Source organism: Dermacentor silvarum, chromosome 1 (assembly GCF_013339745.2).
Source record: "Dermacentor silvarum isolate Dsil-2018 chromosome 1, BIME_Dsil_1.4, whole genome shotgun sequence".
Classification (NCBI taxonomy): domain Eukaryota; kingdom Metazoa; phylum Arthropoda; class Arachnida; order Ixodida; family Ixodidae; genus Dermacentor; species Dermacentor silvarum.
The window spans coordinates 97,833,118-97,854,831 of NC_051154.1; the positions used below are offsets into that span (position 1 = coordinate 97,833,118).

At 45.0% G+C, this 21,714-nt stretch overlaps 1 protein-coding gene across 1 annotated transcript in view; it reads right to left on the minus strand.

The window, feature by feature from the left end:
* Positions 1-291: 291 nt before the first annotated feature.
* The window catches only part of LOC119433262 (trafficking protein particle complex subunit 8-like), a 142,644-nt gene continuing 121,221 nt past the window's right edge, over positions 292-21,714 (minus strand). Inside the window, exons 24-27 of the mRNA XM_037700413.2 lie at positions 15,150-15,251; positions 4,695-4,819; positions 3,978-4,058; positions 292-2,293 (exon numbers count right to left, since the gene is read on the minus strand). Coding sequence (XP_037556341.1) covers positions 2,026-2,293; positions 3,978-4,058; positions 4,695-4,819; positions 15,150-15,251 — 576 coding nt within the window. The 3' untranslated portion in view covers positions 292-2,025. The remainder of the gene's footprint in view (positions 2,294-3,977; positions 4,059-4,694; positions 4,820-15,149; positions 15,252-21,714) is intronic.

The following is a 21,714-nucleotide window of genomic DNA, read 5'->3' on the forward strand; positions in this document are numbered from 1 at the left end:
CATAGACTCAATTCTTTAATGGTGAAAAACCAGCAGTGAAATAATTCTCTCCATAGGTCCCATCGCACTCGGGTCAAGGTTTCTCACCTACAGTCCCTGAGCATCAAGCCAGCTTGTTCTCATAGACTCAATTCTTTAATGGTGAAAAACCAGCAGTGAAATAATTCTCTACATAGGTCCCATCGCACTCGGGTCAAGGTTTCTCTCACCTGCAGTCCTTGAGCATCAAGCCAGCTTGTTCTCATAAATGGCAAAAGGTTCACAGCACAAGATATCATGCAAGAACCACCATCAAACAGCATTTTAAACTTTATTCATGCAAAACAGACCTCAATTAGGCATTGCTGGTAAGAATCAGGCCTTTGCAGTCACTCTTGAAAAATGTGACAAAGTGGGAACTGAAATCGATTTTTTTTATGTACCGGGCATGCATACAATGTTGCACATGCACATACAGTCACTCTCATGGCAAATAATTCATTTGCTGTCACTAGGCTGCTGTTTCGAGAAAAACATGAGCTCTTAAGCTAGATAAACGCAGCAAAAGGTTGTTTAACAAGAGATGCACTTAAATTTTTCCATAATCGATAAAGCAAGAACAGCATTTCTTTAGGCATCCGAGTAGCAATTCTGTCCACTGCTTTCTTGCAAGGTACCAGCAATTGCTAGAATCTGTAAAAATACACTAAAGATATTCCATTTAATGTATATTAAAACTTATGAATCCAACATAATAAACTTTGCAACCATGCATGAGAGCAGCATAAAATCTGTGAAATTTTCAAGTAGGATATTTTAAAGGAAGCTACTGGAAGAATTCTGAAGCGGCTCATATAACTTTTTACGTATAAGAATTTATGTACTTTTATGGCACACAAGGATGTCATTTCTTTCAGAAGAAAGAGCAGCACATGTGCTTCCACTTTTTGCTGACTGGCAGTAATGTACTCCGAAGTAACATTAACTGAATGTACATGACTACTTAGGCAATTTTGACTGATGGCATCATTACATATCTTTGGCCCAGCCTAACAACTTTATGAAGTTGCATAATGGCTATCAGGCTCACTCTGTCATTCAACATAGATCTTTGCTGCGTGTACAAAGACAGGATTCTGTGTACTACTGCAAAAGCAGGTTCTTCTAAAATGTGCTTTGTATCATCGAATCCCCTACCTAGCTGCTAGAATATAATGTAAACAATGCCTTTCAAACTCGGTGATCCATATTTTGCATGTGAAAATAGAAATGCAGCAACACTTTTAGTCTTGGCTGCAAACAGTTTCCAACACTGAAAAGAAAATATCCGACTCCACAAATGCTATCAACATGCATACACCATCGTTGCACTTACACATTACTATTTTCAATAAAATATCTTTAATAGGCCCACTTAACTATGCAGTGTGACTTCTAATGCACAAGATATTGAAACTCATGTTGGCATGTTAATGCAGGTGTGTTTCATGTTTGTTACAGCGATAAGCACATGACAATGCCTAAAGCCTTTCAAACCAGGTGTATACGCCAAGCATACCAGCAAGACATATGGCGCACCCAATTTGGGAAATGTGGCTTCAAGATATATTCTGTGTGTGTTGTACATAAGCCTGCACTCTGGGCAGCATGAACTTTCCCTAATCTTCCAGCTCATGGTACTGCTTAGGGTAGACCGAGTACAGCTTACCAGCTCACCGCTCTTAAGGTTGAAAATCTTCAAAGCACTGGCCCCTGACATAGCAATGTACTTCACCAAAAAGCAGTCTTAACAGACACATACTACGACGGCCCAGTCTGAAATCTAAAAAAAAAACCTGAGCAACACAGCAGTTTCTTGACGGCACAGCAACAGCTCATTTTAACCTGCCAGTCAACAGACAGATTTCGGGCTATGGTGTATCTGTATAATGTGAACACCACTCAATTTGGACAGCACCCATAAGCACATTTTTACCACTTCAACTGAGGTAACATCTAGGTCTTCCACCAGCAGAGTGAAACAGCCTGTTGCATTAAAACTAAAGCCTAGAGAGTTTGTGGCTGTTGTACCACCATGAGACTAGGACACAACAGTTCATGTGAAAGACGTCCATCATCTGTGAGCACGCTCACATGCAAGGCAGCCATGTTGTATGTGCCAGCCTTTGAAAAAGTAGCTGAAAGAGCTACTGCAGCTGTTGCATGAGACTTGATTGGTAAGTGACGCCTCACAGCTGTTGTCCAGCTAAAACCACCAACATCGGTTGCCACCACGTCTGGAGTCGTCGTAGGGCTTGTTGCAGCAGCTGGTGTCCTGCAGCCAGCATGTTAAAAATAAACGAGAGAACATATGTACTAACAAGCTAACACTAAGCACAGGCCACACAACATAATATAAATAAAAGCATTATTATTTTTAAGCTTGTTCTGTAGTGTATACTAGAATTTTAGCAAAACTTATTTAAGGTGAAATAGTAAATTTACCACTACTAGCCTATCTTCAACACATTACAGGGCTTTTTGCACAGGTATGATGATCTGAGCAAGCTGACGCAAGAGCACAATACAATGAACAGTAAGAAACAAGAAAGCGAAAAAACAAAGAAAACTACTTGAAATGTTTTGTTTATGTCACTTGTCTCAAGATGTTAAAAAAATCTATTACAGCAACAGTGTTCGTAGCTTGTTATTGGGTAAAATGTTGACAAGCACTCACGTCGCTGAGGAATATTAGAGCTAGAGTTCTTTCTAGGCATGTGCAGCAAGACACTTTGAGGGCAACATGGCAATAGTGAAAGAAAGCACTTGAGAGTGCACACTGCTCAAAGCACAAACTCATACTAAGCATTGCTTGAACTAAAACATCACATACATAGCTTGAAGACCTCTTGGCTGAGTGACTGAGCTATGCAAGGCATTATAGTGAAGGAGGGCTCTGCATCCATTTGGGTCACATCGGGCTTTTTACGCTTACTGCAATTCTAGTACACAGCTGTTTTTGCATTCTGTCGCCATTAGAATGTGGCCATCATGACTGGGACCCAAGCCTATGATCTTACTCTCAGCAGCTGTATGCCACAGCTGCTGGATCACAGTGGCGATAAAAGGATATCTACAGAGTTAAGACATTATTTGGTTCTCTTTTAGCTGTTGATAGATTGACTTAAGCTCCCAAAATTAGCCATGGTGCATGAAACTATAGTGAAGTACTACAGATTAATTTCAACCACCTAGGCCTCTTCAATGTGTGTTACGTTAATATCTCAACACAGAGTATTTCTGTATTACTCTTCCAATCAATATGCAGCTGTTGAAGGCACCCTTTAGGGTGTTCTATTTCCTATGCTCTCAATAAGGCTAGCAGGAAATTGGAAATATGCACCATGTAAAGTTTACTATTTCTATCAGTCTTCTTAACCAGGTTTTACAAGCCACAAATGCAAAATCTACAAGATATACGACAACAGAAGAATGTATGAGTCTCGCTAAGCTGGAGGGCATCTGTACTCCCCTGCAGACCTTCTAATGCAATGTGTGCCTCAGCCTCTTGCATGATGTCCCATCTTACTGTGACTGGCACCTAATTTGGAGAAAGCTATATCTGCAGATGCAGATTAAAGCACGCACTATTCATGGTGGTCACCAAATGTGGAAATAGTAAACCTTACTTCTTCAAGCCTGATTTCGTACTGTGTAAAATACTGAGAATAAGTGTTGCAAAAAGGCAAAACTGCAAAGCTCATGTCATACAGTCTAGCATAAAGATGTGCAACTTCAGATGCTGACTGCCTTACAAGCGAAATTAAGTGGCAAGTACTAGGATGTCGCAAGTCAGCATTCCACACATTATGTGAAACAAGCGTACCATTTCTACCACCATCCTGCCATAAGTTGAAAAAAGCATTACAACTCCCTGTACTAAATATATGAACTTCAAGAGAAAATTTCTCATGAATAACAAGGAGATGCAGTCATAAAAAGTGAAAGGCAATACATACCTATTGCCTGGCTCCACTGTGACTGTTACGGGCCTAAAGCTAGGATTGTACACTAGAAGACTCACTGGTATCACCAGTAGCCTGAAATAAAGAAAAGTACTTAATTACACATGTGCATTGCTCAAATGTAATATACATAGACATTCAGCTTGAATTCATAACAGTAGAATGTATCTCAAAGAGTCGACATTATACCCTATAGATTTTTTAGACAAAGCACAATACAAAGGCCAGGTATTCACCATGTAGCCAAAAACATGTTTAAATCAGGATGTACGGCGAAGGAAGTCTCTTTCTAGTTTTTAATGCTTCGTTTCATCTTTTTTACTCATAGAATGCTGCTGAAGCTTCGACAACATATTTGACAGGATTATATTTAAAACTTTGCCAAAAAGTTTTTTTTTTCCCTGCAGTATCTTTGGACTCTAATGACGTGACCAGCAAGCATCTGGTGAAGCAAGCTGATCCACTTCTCTGGCTGTCAGCAGGCTGTCACTGATGCTCCCGACTGTTTGCAACACAACTGTGGGAATGAACTAGTGCTAGCCTATGGCTACGTCACTCATGTCATTCACATCCTCAGGAACGCAAATATTTCATGATCTCCCGATTGTCATAAGCTAAAACATCATATGCATGTAAATATGCTGCTTCCTACAGAAGCTAATGGAAGTAAAGAAACTCGTCTCCAGGCATGCCATGTTTAAAAAAGCTTACCTGTTAGTGACAAAGTCATGCTTGACATGAACAGGGTGTACTAGAGCACAGCGCACATACTGAAATGTCGGTGCCACCAGACCAATAGCTGGGTAGACTGGAATTGCAGGCTTCAAGTCTGAAGGCTATGTAAGTAATAAAAAATGCCTATCAGAGAAAGCACATCACAGTTTTTCAACTTTCAGGAACAGTTTAGAATGATACATTTTAGCTAACATTGAATTTAATATTCTTTGCTATCTAATTAAAGAATTCACTATTTTAAATTGTTGAATATTTGTTCAACAATTCTTCGATATTTGTTCAGAATATAAGGCATAACAACCATTTATTGGAGCCTGGCAAGAGAGAGACCAATGCAAGTGGAGACTGCAGGAATTATTCTGCTGCAGGAGAGCCACAGTTGTTGCACAAAGACACCAGTTCCTAAGCTAATGCATGGTGCAAATAACACCCACTCAATAAGTTAAACTCGTTCAATAAGAATTATTTACTTTTGTGGGGATGCGCGACTCTCACGCGTCCCCTGATGTTGTTTTCCCCGCATGGCTCCCGTAATACGGCTTCGCCGCGTAGCTTTACGGCAGCGGAGTTGCGGCGCATTGCGAGAGATGGCGCGAGTGTCGCGATGCTAACGCCACCGAACGGCGGGGTGATTTTGGAGAAAAAGGTCGAAGGCGCTCTCTCTTTGGCTTGGGATCGGCGACCAACACGCACGAACGCTTCACGCGAGGCTAAGAGCAGAACACCGGTATGGACGAACACGGATCGTTCGAGCGCGCCACCGTTCGCGTGACTGTACACGTGAACGACTAGGCGATGGTGTCATAGCATGGGGCAAACGTATTCGCTCGCTATCGGGTCGCGGTGAGTCGGACTTCCTTGATTTGTCGCGCACCCACGTGAATGTTCTATTGGTTGTAATTCGGCTAGTGTGCATTAGTGTATGAAAGGTGCAATAAATGCCCTTTTGATTGTTTGCACTACTGTGTTGTCATTCCTTTGTCCGCCCGTGTGAATGTTCTATTGGTTGTTATTTGGCTAGTGTGCATTAGTGTATGAAAGGTGCAATAAATGCCATAGGGTTTTCACTTGGGCTTGTTGGTTTTCCATAAGACCGTGTATCATTGCGCGCAAAATGACATGGACAAAAGAGGGAACACGAATAACACACACGAAGCGCAAACTATCAACAGATTTATTGCGAGAAGACGTGACCTTTTTATACCTTGCCACAGGCAGTACAGCGCATTACACCAAGGACGGAACCACACCGACACAAAAAATCAACACGCGCATGACGTGCTATTCAAATACGCTATTTCCTTAGCTGATAGGGTGATAGATGCCATGCTAATACACTTATCTTTTAAAGTTGTGATGCAGTGGGCTTCAATAATGAGTCGTGTCATCTCATTGTTCGACTTTTCAATGATCATGCACTCTTTGAACATTGGTCTACAGCCGCATTCATCACAATGAAGTGCCAGCCACCCTCCCGTCTTGTTATTTACGTTGTTAGCATGCTCGCGGAGCCGGTCGTTGATGCAACGGCCCGTTTGTCCGATATAAAAACGCTTACATGATAAAGGTATCTTATATACGACGCCGACACTGCATTTCACCCATTCATTTTGGTGATTCTTGCCACATGCTTTCTTCTTTCTTTTTCGGGTTAGTAATTTTGCAAATTTTTCCAAGCTTATTCGGTGCGGAAAACACGACTCGAACATTAGCTTTTTGGCCGATCTTCTTGATGTTGTGCGACACTTTATGGATGTATGGGATTACAGTGAACTTTGTTTTTTCTTTCTCCATCTCTTGGGAGGTGGGGACCACGGTGGAGCCAGATGCCTCGATATTCTTAAGTTGCTTCTCCGCTACGGACACTAACAGGTGCCTCGGGTAACCTGCTTCTAAAAGGCGTGAAGTTTGCTGGCCCAAACTTCGGCTCGTCATGTGTGGGCAAGACTTTTCCAGGGCGTTCTTAAGGCAGAGATTGGCAATTGCCCTTTTTATTAGTTTTGAATGGGCTGATTTGAACGGGAGCAGGGGTTTGTTTGCTCGTGGTTCATAGCTCCAGCACACGCAGTTTTCTTTAAAAGCGAACCTGACATCAAGAAAACGAATATTGTCTTCAGTTGTCATGGGTGATTTGTAATGGATACAGGCATTTCTCTGTGAGAGCAAGAACTTTTGCGGATTCTCGGCTAAAATCTGTCGGGTCACACTCTAAAAGAAATAAAAAATCGTCTACGTATCCGAACCCTTTAACCACCTTAGTGGGTCGAAGTTCAGTGACTAACGACTTGTCAAGTTGTGATAAAAATAAATTGCTTAGGACTGGTGCTATGCAAGAACCTATGCAGATGCCCTACAGACAATACCTGTCTGTACAAATACGCCAGACAGCGCCTATACCCAGGGCAAACAGCATCCTGAGGGAATTTCAGCTCATCGCAGACCGTACCACGGAATTTTTGTGGCAGCTGCAACTGAGACAGCTCCGGAACCATGTTCGAAAGGAACGACCTGCACCAAGTTGCCCTGTCTATCTTCCTGAAAAAGTGCATCTGCCGAATGACGTGCGTCGAGTGCTAGGCCTCAGACCAAAATTCGCCGTACAAGACAAAACAACACCACCGGATCTGCTTTCCTACGTCCGGCAGGTTTCCCATTTTGCTCCAGAAGACGAAGCCCGGAACTGCATTTCCCAAGGTGTGGACATTCTAAACTGATGTAAGCAGACAACCCCTTCGCTTCCTGTAAAACGCGTGGTGCGGTACTTAGTGGATAATGAATTATGTGTGCTGCAGGCCGATAAAGAAGGGGGATTCGCAGTTTTAACCTCCGGCACCTTCAGTGAAAAGGCCAGACAAGCCATCGAAAAGTCTTTTAAGAGTTACGAAGGAATTTCCATGCAGAAACAAAAAAGCGAAGCTAAGAAAATATGTTCGCGGCTTAACCTTGCACAGCTAAAGAAAAGCATAGATAAGAGTTGCAAGATCCATCTTGAAGTTTTCTTCACAGTTAAAACCCACAAAGTAGACGCCCCTCTTAGGGTCATTGTGTCTGAGCACGACACATGGCAGAAGGCAATGGCCAGGTTCTTGCAAAAAAAACTGGAACTTTTACCAGTTGACGACCCGTTGCTCATTAAGAACTCTAACGAGGTGTTACGGTTCATTAACGCACACCCAGCGAAAAATCTTAAAGGTTTTTCTATTGACATCACCGACCTATACTACAGTTTACCACATAAAGGTTTGTTAAGATGCGTGGACCACGCTATTGACGCATTTGGGGGGGTTGCTTTTCAGAATGAGTCCGGTATTTCAAATGAACAATTTCTGGAACTTCTCCAGTTTTATCTCAAATCCACCTTCATCAAATGGGAGGACAGGTACTACCTACAGAAAAAAGGCATCTGCATAGGTTCTTGCATAGCACCAGTCCTAAGCAATTTATTTTTATCACAACTTGACAAGTCGTTAGTCACTGAACTTCGACCCACTAAGGTGGTTAAAGGGTTCGGATACGTAGACGATTTTTTATTTCTTTTAGAGTGTGACCCGACAGATTTTAGCCGAGAATCCGCAAAAGTTCTTGCTCTCACAGAGAAATGCCTGTATCCATTACAAATCACCCATGAACTTCCAACTGAAGACAATATTCGTTTTCTTGATGTCAGGTTCGCTTTTAAAGAAAACTGCGTGTGCTGGAGCTATGAACCACAAGCAAACAAACCCCTGCTCCCGTTCAAATCAGCCCATTCAAAACTAATAAAAAGGGCAATTGCCAATCTCTGCCTTAAGAACGCCCTGGAAAAGTCTTGCCCACACATGACGAGCCGAAGTTTGGGCCAGCAAACTTCACGCCTTTTAGAAGCAGGTTACCCGAGGCACCTGTTAGTGTCCGTAGCGGAGAAGCAACTTAAGAATATCGGGGCATCTGGCTCCACCGTGGTCCCCACCTCCCAAGAGATGGAGAAAGAAAAAACAAAGTTCACTGTAATCCCATACATCCATAAAGTGTCGCACAACATCAAGAAGATCGGCCAAAAAGCTAATGTTCGAGTCGTGTTTTCCGCACCGAATAAGCTTGGAAAAATTTGCAAAATTACTAACCCGAAAAAGAAAGAGGAAAGCATGTGGCAAGAATCACCAAAATGAATGGGTGAAATGCAGTGTCGGCGTCGTATATAAGATACCTTTATCATGTAAGCGTTTTTATATCGGACAAACGGGCCGTTGCATCAACGACCGGCTCCGCGAGCATGCTAACAACGTAAATAACAAGACGGGAGGGTGGCTGGCATTTCATTGTGATGAATGCGGCTGTAGACCAATGTTCAAATAGTGCATGATCATTAAAAAGTCGAACAATGAGATGACACGACTCATTATTGAGGCCCACTGCATCACAACTTTAAAAGATAAGTGTATTAGCATGGCATCTATCACCCTATCAGCTAAGGAAATAGCGTATTTGAATAGCACGTCACGTGCGTGTTGATTTTTTGTGTCGGTGTGGTTCCGTCCTTGGTGTCATGCGCTGTACTGCCTGTGGCAAGGTATAAAAAGGTCACGTCTTCTCGCAATAAATCTGTTGATAGTTTGCGCTTCGTGTGTGTTATTCATGTTCCCTCTTTTGTCCATGTCATTTTGCGCGCAATGATACACGGTCCAATAAATGCCCTTTTGATTGTTTGCACTACTGTGTTGTCGTTCCTTTGTCCCAAGAGCACATGTGAGACCCCACACTTTAAGGCAACCTAAATATGAATTTCTTGAACCCCCCCCCCCCCTTCCTTCCACTCGATTAAGGCAAAACAACATACTTGGGCAGTTTCTGTATGTTTGCACCTTTTAAAAACAATGTGCAGTGTAGTATCACACTGCTCTCCTCCAACGAACACAACACTCTACGTGCACTTGGTGACATGTTTCTTTGATTACGAGCACCAGCACATGTGGTGCAGATCATGCCGAGAGCAATGCATCGATGCGGTTCACAGCGCCCGAGATTTGCGTGTGTTGTGTCGCGAGGCACCGTAAATCTTGGACACCATGGCTGACCGCCCTTAGAGCCCGCAGCCGTCAACACGTCACACCCACAAATGTAAAAATATACTGATATTCGTCCTGAGCAGCAACAAAAAAAGTAACAGTTTCGCCAGAAAGGCGGAGCATTGACGGCAATAGCAAAGAGAAAACATGAAGTAAGCTTCATAGTTTTATCAGTGTCACGCACGCTCAGACAAACATAAACAGATCTCACTCAATGACCCCAAATTCGCTGTCACAACATGAGTGAACGCTTCGCACTATGTCTCGGAAGCTTGAGATTACTCGACCACCAACACTAGGCATATCAGACACGCAGGAAAACAATGTGCATCAAGACACGAACCATCTCGGCTGGCTCTTTGCACTTGCCACAGATTACCTCCATGATACGGTCCATGGACGTGCGAGGAGGAGACGCACGCTAAGGAGAGAGGGCAGATAGAGGCGCGTTCCCCTCCCCTAGCGTGTGCTTGATCATGTTGTATCGTGCGTTCATTCCTCCCCATCCCCCTTGCACAGAAGGAACCATCAGCTTTCGTGTTTCTCCGAGTGCTGCGAGCAACGGCACGTACCCCGCAGCCTCCACAAGTTGTTTATAATGTGACAAATGGGGCAGCGGTGTTTACTGCCTTCCGCGCCCTGGCGAGTGCGCTTTGATGGCGTTTTTGCAGCTCAAACTTTTCATGCGGAAGGACATAACTTTTGCCTCGGACAACATTTTATAGTTTTCTGCTAGATTTACTGAACAGAATTTCACAAACTAGCCCAGGGAGTGTTAGCCACTGCAGCTCATGGCCATCGAACTGCATGTGGAAAACATTCATTAAAACACAGGCATCAAGTGGTATGCAATTTTAGAAGCAAGCAACCAGAAACCCACAGTCTAGACCCTCGCGATGCAATAAGTAAGAAGAATAAGTGAAACTGTGCTTTCCTTTAATAATAATAAGGTACGTATAGCAAATTTAACCTTCCGCAGTACATCCACATTTGAAGTTGTTATAGACCACCTGAGGCCCTTTCCGAACTCTTTGCGAGGAAACAGATACGAGGTCTGTTAGAAAAGTATCCGACCTTTGGCCGAAGAAAAAAACTGGCATAACTAGAGCGTTGGAAACCTAATCACCTTCAAAGTAGTCTCCTTGGGACTCCATTGTTGGAAGCATTCCGAGAAGGCCTCTTTCGGAATGGAGTTTAGCTCAGCTGTCGTTGCAGCCATAATGTCCTCTCTTGTCTGAAATCGCGCTCCTTTCAATGGCCTCTTGATTTTGGGAAACAGCCAGAAGTCGCAGGGGGCCATTTCAGGAGAGTAAGGAGCCTCTTGAACTACAGGAGTCTGGTTTTTCGTCAAAAAAGTCTGAATCAAGTGCGAGGAATATACAGGACCACTGTCATGATGGATGCGCCAATTTCTGCTGACCACAACTTCGGTCTCTTGCGCTGCACAGCATCACGTAGGCAACGGAGGACATCTCTGTAGTACTCTTTGGCGATTGTTTGACCCTGTGGTGCGTACTCGTGGTGTACCCCACCGCGGGAGTCAAAGAAAGTAGTCAGCATCACTTTGACGTTGCTGCGCACTTGGCGGGCCTTCTTTCCGAAGACAGCTCAGGCTGCCAGGGGAGTTCTTTGTGCACAGCTCAGAAGAGCGTATAAAGCACCTGCGCATCATTTTCCAGCACTTAGTCAAGCACGGTGTAGTCGTGAACATGGCCAAATGCGAGCTTAGTGTACCTGAGCTTTGGTCTTGGTGACATGGAATGCTTCCACTGTGACAACAGAGATTTTGTTTCCAGGTCGTACCCGTACACCCAAGACTCGTCGCCAGTGATTATGGTGTTCATGAAGTCGGGGTCACTGTTTGTGGAATCCAGCATGTCCTGTGAGACTTCAACACAAAATTGCTTTTGCTCCACCGTGAGCAGCTTCGGCACGCATTTTGCCGCAACTCTCTTCATGGCCACTCTTCGGTCATCATGGAATGTACAGAAAAACTGCTGATGCCCACCTCTGCCGCAATTTCTCGGATAGTCACACGACGGTCCCGCATCACCACAACGTTCACTTCGGCAATGACCTGGTCATTTCGGCATGTTGATGGCCGCCGGAGTGTGGCTCGCTCTCCACCGATGTGCGGCCGTCTTTAATCCGGTTGTACCACTCCTTAATCTGTGTGCTGCTCATAGCATCGTCACCGAAAGCCGTCTGAATGTTCCAGATGGTCTCCACTTGGCTGTTGGGCAGTTTCCGGCAAAATTTGATGCAGTAGCGCTGCTCCAGTCGCTCCGTCATTTTCCATGCAATAAAAAAACCGACGAGAGCACTGCACACTACCTCACTCAAATGCTGCGTCACAGCTACTGATGCTATCGGCAGGCAGGAAAAAATTTTCGCATGTGCACGAAAGTTCAAGGTCGGCTGATGCAAGCGTGCTTGTTTCATATCCATATGGTGTTCGCAAAAAAAAAATAATAATAAGGTCGGATACTTTTCTAACAGACCTCGTACATCGTCGTGGCAACTGACTATTTCAACAAGTGAGTAAAAGCAAAAGCAGTCTTCATCCACCCCCGTGGCACTCAACGTCTCTTGATTATCAATCACAGTACTCCTTTTATGTCCAAAGAGTTCTCACATGCCTTGGACACTAATGGCATAGCATGGGCATTTGCATCTTCAGGTCATCCCCAGACAAATGGACTTGTAAAACGCACAAACCATACCCTTACTAATGCCTTACCCGCATACATGAACTCCTAGCACACAGATTGGGATGAATACATTGGAGCAGTCGTTTTCACTATGAACACGTTCCCACAGGAGACCACAAAACAAACACCATTTCAACTGGTTTATGGATGCAAGGCCATCCTTCCTGGTGAACCACAACTTGGGCTTCATTCACAGTGACACGTATTATCTAAACACGAAGACTTCATTGTGAAACTACAAGCAGCCAGGGAGAAAACGCGCGATCTCATACTCCATAAGCAAGAGAAAGTTGCCACAAAAGTGAAAAAGGACAAGCTTCCAGTTCCTTTCCATGTTGGGGACTTGGTTCTTATGCGTCAACACACACAGGTGGCCAAGTATTGTGCAGTTTTTGTCCTGATACCAAGGCCCTTACTATGTCCTAAAATACACCTTGATACTGCATGACTCTCATCTGAGACGCTCACCAAGATTCACACACACACACACACGCACGCACGCACGCACGCACACCAGACCACAAAAGAAGACAAAGATGAAAGGTGATGATGACTATGTACGTGTGTAAAGATGAAGCCCACACTTCATTGGTAGCTCTTGATGGTAAGAGCCACGATGGTAAGGATTCAGGTGGGAGACGTGCACTATATCTACACTGCGGCGTAGGGTCAAGTCCTCTGCGGACGGATGAGAGAGAGATACCGCACATTGCGTGGTGCCAAAAAAAAAGCAAGCTCTTTGCCCATGGGCAACAAAGACTCGCATGAAAAGGTTGCTGCAAGCGACCTGTTGCTTCGACTGTGGCCGGCTGATCAGTCGCAACTCTGTGCAGTTGCAGAAGGGCGCAATGGGTGGGGACCATTGCCGCCGTGTCGTGCCGCCTAGGACAAAACCCGGCTACGATGCCATGGAGAGCAAGTTGAAGACAAGTTCTGCTAAAAAAGAACACACACTTACTGAATCAAATTTCCTTATTATCAGGAACCTGCTATACATTCTGCGGTGTACATTCACTGCTCAAGCAAGCCAGCTGAAGCCATATAATTCCTCGTTTGCAAGACCCCTCACAGGGCAATCCATAACACGCTCCTGTCCAAGATGGACAGCTTTTCCGGCTGGGGTGGGCGAGCGTAACAGAATAAAAGCATCAGTATTAGTAAGGAAGAGGACGAGAACATTAACATGGAGAGTAGCTTACTAAGAACGGCTTGTAAGTAAACCATGATAGCCAGCCAACCTCATTGTCTTGCTTCAATATAAAAGAACTGTTAAAGTTTCCCTATGCTTTCTTTGGCATTGTTCTCTGCTAGCTTCATATTATTTTTAGTAAAAATGAAGACTGTTCCTGTAGTGTGAAACTAATATCTCTGTGAAAAAAAAAAAAAAATCTTGTTCCATCCAAAATAACACGAATCGAGGAAGCAATGACAAATAGCTGCCTTAGCAACACTCATGCTGTTGATATAGATGGTATGTATCCCCATCGCACTGCCATCAAGCAATGGCTCCCTCAGTGCAATGGCAACCAATTGGTCATACCATCAAAAGATGAAGAAAATAAATGTAGGAATGGCTCTGGCATTCTGCTGTTGCAACAGTACAACCCGCCATGATCTCGAAGGCCTTGTTTTCGGTGCACCGCGATGTCCTCAGAGCTGAGCTCCCTGTGCACAAGCTTAAAATGTGTGGAAAAGGCCAAGTTCATCCTAAAGAATTGAATTTGGATGGCAAAGGCATGGATAGTTAAGAGATAACTCCAAAACACCCATTGATATCAGCTTATCAGGGATACAAGGCAGCAGGCACCTGAAGCAATGGGTGATGAAATAAATAGTCACCTGTGTTCGACACCACTCATTTATCCCATAAAGATCCCACACTTCTTGCAATCAATCTGGGATTGTTGGGACTTTTCCTTAGTTTTCCTACCTCCATGATGCCAGCTTGGAGGAAGGAAATAAATGGTGCCAGCCTTGCCTTTCTGAGTAATGTTCATAGTGATATGCAGTGTGTTGCTTTGTTTTGCTTGGCTGGCACCACTACTTTTGCCTCACCTATTTCCAATCAAACTTGCAGCCCCTATTGCACTCCAGAGTATTAAACAACTAACTTGCAATACGACTATTGGTATGCGACCAAATGCCTCCGAGTTAAATAATGTCTGATGTGATAGAATAAAGGACGTGCTAGAGGGCCAGATGGCAAATTCAAATTATTCAACTTTTCAAATAAACAAGGATCAAGTTTACAGCTTTTACTGTAATATCTCACTAGTCCACTCTTATATTGTCAAAATAATAGAGATATTTCAACATGTTAAGACAAAATGTAGTGGTAAATAAATGCACCTGCATTTGATTGCTTGATGTTTGATTCAATACCTAAAGCTTTACGTTCAATTTACATTCAACACATTTGATTATAATCACATATCCCTACTGTTTTAACAAAACGCTGAGCGAGTTCTATGAGACTAGCAAGACTAGGTTTTAGCTGTTCAACTCTGCAATGTTCCTTTGCCAGACGTGCAACTTACAAACTCATACAACCTGTGAAGAGGCAGTTTTTGCAAAACAGAAATGCTCTTCTTTAAACATGGGCATGTGGCAACCATGCACACAACAAGTTACTGTAAGGTAGTAGTAAAACAATGTAAGATGTAAACTCAGACAACCTTGTGGCCCGGTAAGGAAGAGTACACTGTATGAAATTCCCGCAGCACCACATGATGCTGGCCTCTGACCACACGCACTGATCCGTCTTGCTCCACAGCTGCCTGAAAAGATCAGATAGTTCACTATCTTTAAAAAGTCTGAACAACAAAAAATTCACTAGTCACAGCATTTATGCAAACAGCTTTACACTTGCAGCGTCTTGCCCACATGCGAATTATTATCATAATTGTTTTTGGTCACCATCAAAGACCAGTCTTGCTCATAATTTTCCAACAAAAAAATATTACACCATCTTCCTGTAGGGGAACCCTGAGTAGTATGCGAAGCAGCCATGGGGTCGACTCGAAGTTCGGGATCGGCCTGTCGCCGCTGCCGTTTCGTGGCAGCAGCTCGAGCCCTCTTTTCCGTGGCGCTGTCCACGGCGCTGACACTGGCGTTGACGCTGGCGCTGTCCGTGGCATTCATCGCGGCGTTGCGGGAGGACTATGAGAGGAGCGGAGCGCGCGCGCACGCCATTATACCGTGAACTACAGTGGCGCCCCCCAGCAAAGTATGCAGCGCCTACCGTCGCGCCTCTAACCTAAGCTGCTTCGCATTATCGTGCGCGGAGCCACATGTGTTGCCATTCGTTGCGCAATTCGGAGAGGAGAGGAGCGTCGGAGAGGAGATGAGACAAGGAGAGGAGGGGGGGGGAGGATGCGCAGTGCGGGTGTGGACGCCGCACGGCGGATGGATGGAGGGAGGGAATGACATAGCCCCGACCATAAGCTGCTTCACATCTAAAAGTTAGTGACATTTAACTTCATGAACGCGGGTTTTGCGCAAGCGTATGGACGGCGCGAGCACTGCGGCACCGCACAGCGAGCACTGTGGCGTCGAAGCACAAATGGAAAGGACGTGAATGCGGTTGTGGACACTACATTGACCTCGACGGTGCGACGCCTGGTGTGCCACAGGGAAAGCGCATATTGCTACACATGCAAAGAAGAGACAATGCGAACATGCACAGCGAGCACCGTGGCGTCGAAGCACAAACGGAACGGGCGCAAACGCAGCGATTATCTTCTCCACCTCCAGGCGCCTTCCTCCTCCGGCACTCGCTTCCCTCACGGTGACAAACATAATCTTGCATAAAATTAAAGAAAGGCCGTAGTAAAGTACAAAGATATCTCACCTGCAGCGCTTATTAGTGGTGCACTGGCTATTCTGTAAGATATTACTCAACAAAGTATGCTAAAGCCTAGTATAATGAAGCTGAAGGGGGAGCCACACTTCATTAGTCGAACCTCATTATAACAAAAAAGCATCGGACAACAAAATACCATCGTTATAGTCGACATTCGTTATAAGCATGCATGCAGATACAGGTGGAAAAAAATTATGATCAGGTCTACGCAAAGAAACGCAAGCGGGGTGCTTCCGATGGGCCAGCAAGAGGTCTTCTGCAGATTTTGATGGCCCATCAGCATCTTGCCATGCTGACACAAAACATAGCAGCAACAATAAATGCCATAATTTTTCGCGTATAATTCACTTCCTCGTATAACCCACACCCCGCCCCCAACTACAACACCTCGAAAAAGAAAAAGAAGAAACCCGCACATATAGCCTGCAGAGAGATAACTGCACACAACAATGCTCAAATCTTAACAAAAACAGTCGTGTAGAAGCAGGACTCTTCCACGTCGTATTTTCAGCAAGCGGTCCTGGTCCCAACATCTTCAGCAACACGGATAATCTTCTGCTACACTGTAAAGGACTGCTGTCGAGCGTAGCTCTCGTGATTCGAGTTTTTGTTCGCCAGCGCCATATGCCCTATTCGCCAACTGCTAACACAACGAAAACACAAAATGGTAATCTGAAAAAAGGAGCAGAATGGGAGACCATGAAAGAGGGGAGAGGGAGCATCAACATGCAAGGGTGGGGTTCCCAAGGAGATAACAAAACTTAAGATGGCGTTGAACTTTGCCTTGAGGTATGGTTTTATGTCAGCACCATGCGTGCTACCGTGAAGCCACACTGTGAAAGTTGCATATAATCCGCACCTTGACTTTACCGTAAAATTTTAAAAATTTTTCGTGCAGCTAATACACGCAAAAATCTGGTACATGCGCACACTCTGCATTGCCAGGAGCACACATCCGTGCGATTGGTGTTACCATGCGGGATCAGCACGTTGGCTTGTCAACTGCCGTCTAACCAGCCAGTAATGGCAAACGTGTTCAGTATGTGCAATTTGAAGTTGCTGTCGCTGAATTTCGCCACCGCCAGACTTTTAGGATACGGAGGACACCGCATGTGGATCCGTACTCTGCTACTATGGCTGTCAGTCAAGACAGTGTCTTAACTCACGCTCGATCGCTGCTAATAAGGTCTTTAAGTGAGAACATATTGACGGCGAGCTTCCCACTATGGCTTATAACCAGACACACTGCTTAGTCCACTAGGCCTAACCAGTGCCGTTTCATCTGGAGTTGACAACCTAAGTTGTAGTTTCATGCCAGTCAACTTGACAGCAACTTTGTTCATGGCTGCCATGTTTGTGGCACTGAATGTGCGGTTGATGCCTGAAAAGTTGTGCGGCGTCCACAATTTCAGTTATTATTCTAGTGCTAGGGGTAGCTGGCGGCACCACAGGGAAGTCTGAATAAATGCGAGTCTGAAAAATAGGGTGTCTGAACAATCGGCCGGTGACTGTATTTGACATTTTTCTTACCAGAATACACATTTCAAGACACCAGCAAACAAAAATTTGCTTCAGCTATGACCCATACAGTGTTGGATGCCACATTATCGATTTCATTATAGCAATAGAATACTCCATTGAAATAAAGCATGGCCAATCAAATTTTATATTTACTTTCTTATAATCTATAATTGGTTATATCAGTGTTTGTTATATCAAGGTTCAACTGTATATCCATTACTTCATAGTAACAACTGTTTGTCCTCACGGCCAACATTGGCTGCACGGAAAGGCAGGGGTATGCTGTTAGAAAACACTGGATAAGCCAATGAAAGGGCCCCCCCCTATGCACCACCAAAGGGCAGTGAAATATTTTGTGTCACATCTTCACGAGGAAGGCGACTACTTTTTCCAATTCAGCTTTCAATTCTAATCCATCTTCACAGTCACTGTTACACTGCAGTAGTAACATAAAAGATCTGTGTTTGTTGACACTGGTGGAATGCTGCAAGCCTCTGATTCCATACACAGTATAGACCACTTCTAACGTAACCGCTTATAGTGCAGGACCGGCTATAGTACAGTCTTTTCAGACTCCCATTAATTTTCCTATAGCACTCCATGTATAAGCATACCGCTTACAGTGCAGCCGCGTGAGCCGAAATACCGGTTATAATGCGTTGCCGCGGGCAAATCTTGCCGACAAGGGCAGTAGCGCGCACGCTTCTCAACGAGGTGCGCCCACTGATGGGAGAGGAGACCAACAAGGGCGATGCGGAGGAGGAGCATGAGACGTGGAGCATGAGTCCAAGGGCCATAAAATCGTCGGCGCGCCGTAAGTGCGAGTGAAAGCGCGCGGGGGCCGCAAGCCTTCACGAAGAACCACCAACCGCCGTTCATTAAATTTTCCACTGGAGTGGTGTATTGCATTCCCATGTCTTGTGGGATGTTTTACGTCGACTAAACTGGTCGCTGTGTCAATGACCGTTTAGGGGAACATGCTCTAAGACTGAAAAAAAACTAGATGATAAATACGCACATATAGTTGCGCACGTTTGCAAGTGTACCAATTGTGTGGCCCGGTTAAAAGAGACGACGATTATAGGAAAGAGTAGCGAAAAGACCGCGCGCATCAGTTTGGAAGTCTGCCACATTGGGAAGTTCGGTAGCAAGTGCTTCAGCACCCCTTCCCTTGTTCTCTTTGATGCTGAATTTGATCTTCTGGATGCGGCTATTGGGGGTTCAGATTGGAAAGAAAAATAATTGTTTGCGTATTGTTGCGCTTGGTTGGCTGCATTGCGCTTGCGTTGTTGGCACGAGTTTACCCTTGTTATGTTTTTCCCCTTTCACTTGCTTCACTCTGGCATATATAAGGTGTGCTATCCTTGACAATAAAACCAGTTGTTAGTCAGCGCTTGTGTGTACATGTCTCCTTTCTTGTGGTCGTCTGTTTGCACTGTTACCCAAAGTTTCAAGATGTACCAACTCGCCCAAAAAGAAGTATTGAAGGAGAATATAAATGACAGAAAAGCCTCTCTTCATGCTGGTGTCCAGTAATGGGTGTTGAACAAAATCAGAGGCTGGCAGCACTCTGCTGGCACGATAAAAATGCTGATAAGCATAGGAATCCCCGAGAACATGGGCAGTATTCATAATTTATAACAATCTATATCATTTTCTATTCTTATATTCATCAGGCTGAGTGCCCGATCCTGGCGATAATGGCGGCAGGTCTTTCAATGACGAAAGAAAGAAGAATTGAACATTAAATAAATCGTTACAGAAAATAAAATTCCTTGGCTGCGCATTTGCAGCAGATGATTGCAGCTGCAGCTGCACGCAGTACGTGCGGTACAGCATGTATATCTTCATACTGCAAGCCACATGCTCTACTCATCAAGGCGCACTGTGCCGCGTGCACCAGAATGCAGGAGCCAACGGCATTGGCAGAGCACATTGTGAGGCGGAAATGGTAGAGCGCTTGCATAACTGCCGACTCAGTGACATGGAGCATCAAAAGTGCTGCACCGAAAGTGCCAGCAAATGCTGCTGTTTATGTTTCCCAAAGGAGAATACCTACACAACTGGCTGGAAGCCTTTAGTGAAACACACCTCACATGCTTAGCCTCTATGTTAAACTCAATACAGTAGAATCTCTATGATACGAATCTCACGGGGTTACAAAAAATATTCGTATTAGCCGAAATTCGTATCATCGAAACACAATTAAAACTAGCTAAATTAAAGAGTCAGAGGTGAACTCACTCAGGCACACGCATGTAAAGGGCATTTACAGTATAGACCACTTATAACGTAACCGTTTATAGTGCAGAACTGGCTACAACGCGGCCTTTTCCGACTCCCGTTTACCCTCCAATAGAACTCCATGTACAGTGGAATCTCGATGATATGAATCTCACGGGGTCACGAAAAATATTCGTATTAGCCGAAATTCGTATCATCGAAACACAATTAAAACTAGCTAAATTAAGTGAGGACGTGAATCAGATCGCGAAATGCGCGAGAAAAACAGATTTTTGAAAATCACGCGTTTCAGTATCTGCAATGCCTAATCTACGCTGTATCAAAATGGTTTGGCTGAAAACGCACTAAAAGTTGCCCAAAAAAGATTATTTTTTGTCAGTGCGCAGGGCAAGAAAACAGCTTTAAATCGTGCAATATCACCGCAGTTCACGGAGACATATCGTATTTCCCACCACTGAGCGCCGCCATCTTAGTATCGTTCGAAAACTCAAAGTTTCGCCGTTCCGCTTCTCAATTCGTCCGTCGTCGCCATCTTGTAACAAACGCACAAACACAAAAGCGCGGTTTCTGCAATAGGTAGTCACACGGGCCCCCCGATGAAAGCGGGCCTCCGATTGGCTGCCGTGCTGAAAGGCGTCTCTCCATTGGTTGCTGCTGTGGCAGGGGCAACATGGCAACTGCAGTTGTCTGCTTCGTAAACCATGCCGGCATCTTCATTTGACACACAGAATTCAGATTACTGAGGGCTCCCAGGTAGTGATGGATCGTCGCTCGTTGGAGAAGAAATTTTGGACAAAGCATGCCTTCAGAATACGGACGCGCAAGCCTCCTACGGCAAGAAAAATACGCCGATTAGCGGGAGAAGCGGAGGAGCACCCGACTGAACGTGCCGAGCTACGTTGCACCGTAGATCACATGCCGCGCTATCTTGTACCGTGCGACTCCAGCAGCGAAACCGACAATCGCCCTGTGCCATCGGCACCGATAACGCAGTCAACGGAAGATGCGCCAACGGAGGCTCCCGCGCCTCGGCGTACGGCCGCGCGAATCAGCCGAGATCGTATCTTGGTGGAAATAGCTTGCTGCAACTAGGCAACATGGCGTAAACACAAAGAATGTGGCCCAAAGCACAGCAGCCACTCCACTCCGCCCGGTGGCACGCGGAAAAGGGGGAAAAGCACAAAAGCAACAAAAGCGCCACCGCTTCAAACTCTTCGCGCTGTCCGGTGCCGCGTCCACGCCTCCGCACCAAAAGAGAAAGAGAGAAAGCGCCTGACTGCGCGCTGTTCTCTTTCGCGGCCGTTGGTGGGGTGGTGTTTATTCGTATCAACCGATGCGGGTCGAAAATAGATTCGTAACAACCGTTCTCTAGCACATTGCAAAGTAATGGGGCTCGGCCGGGACCACAGAAAAATTCGTATAATCCGGAAATTCGTATTAACCGTGATCATATCATCGAGAGTCTACTGTATACGCATACCGCTTAGAGTGCAGCCGCGTGAGACGAAATACCAGTTATAATCCAGCTTCTGCGGGAAAATCTCGCCGACAAGGGCGGTAGCGAGCACGCTTCTCAACGAGGTGCGCCCAATGATGGGAGAGGAGATCAACGA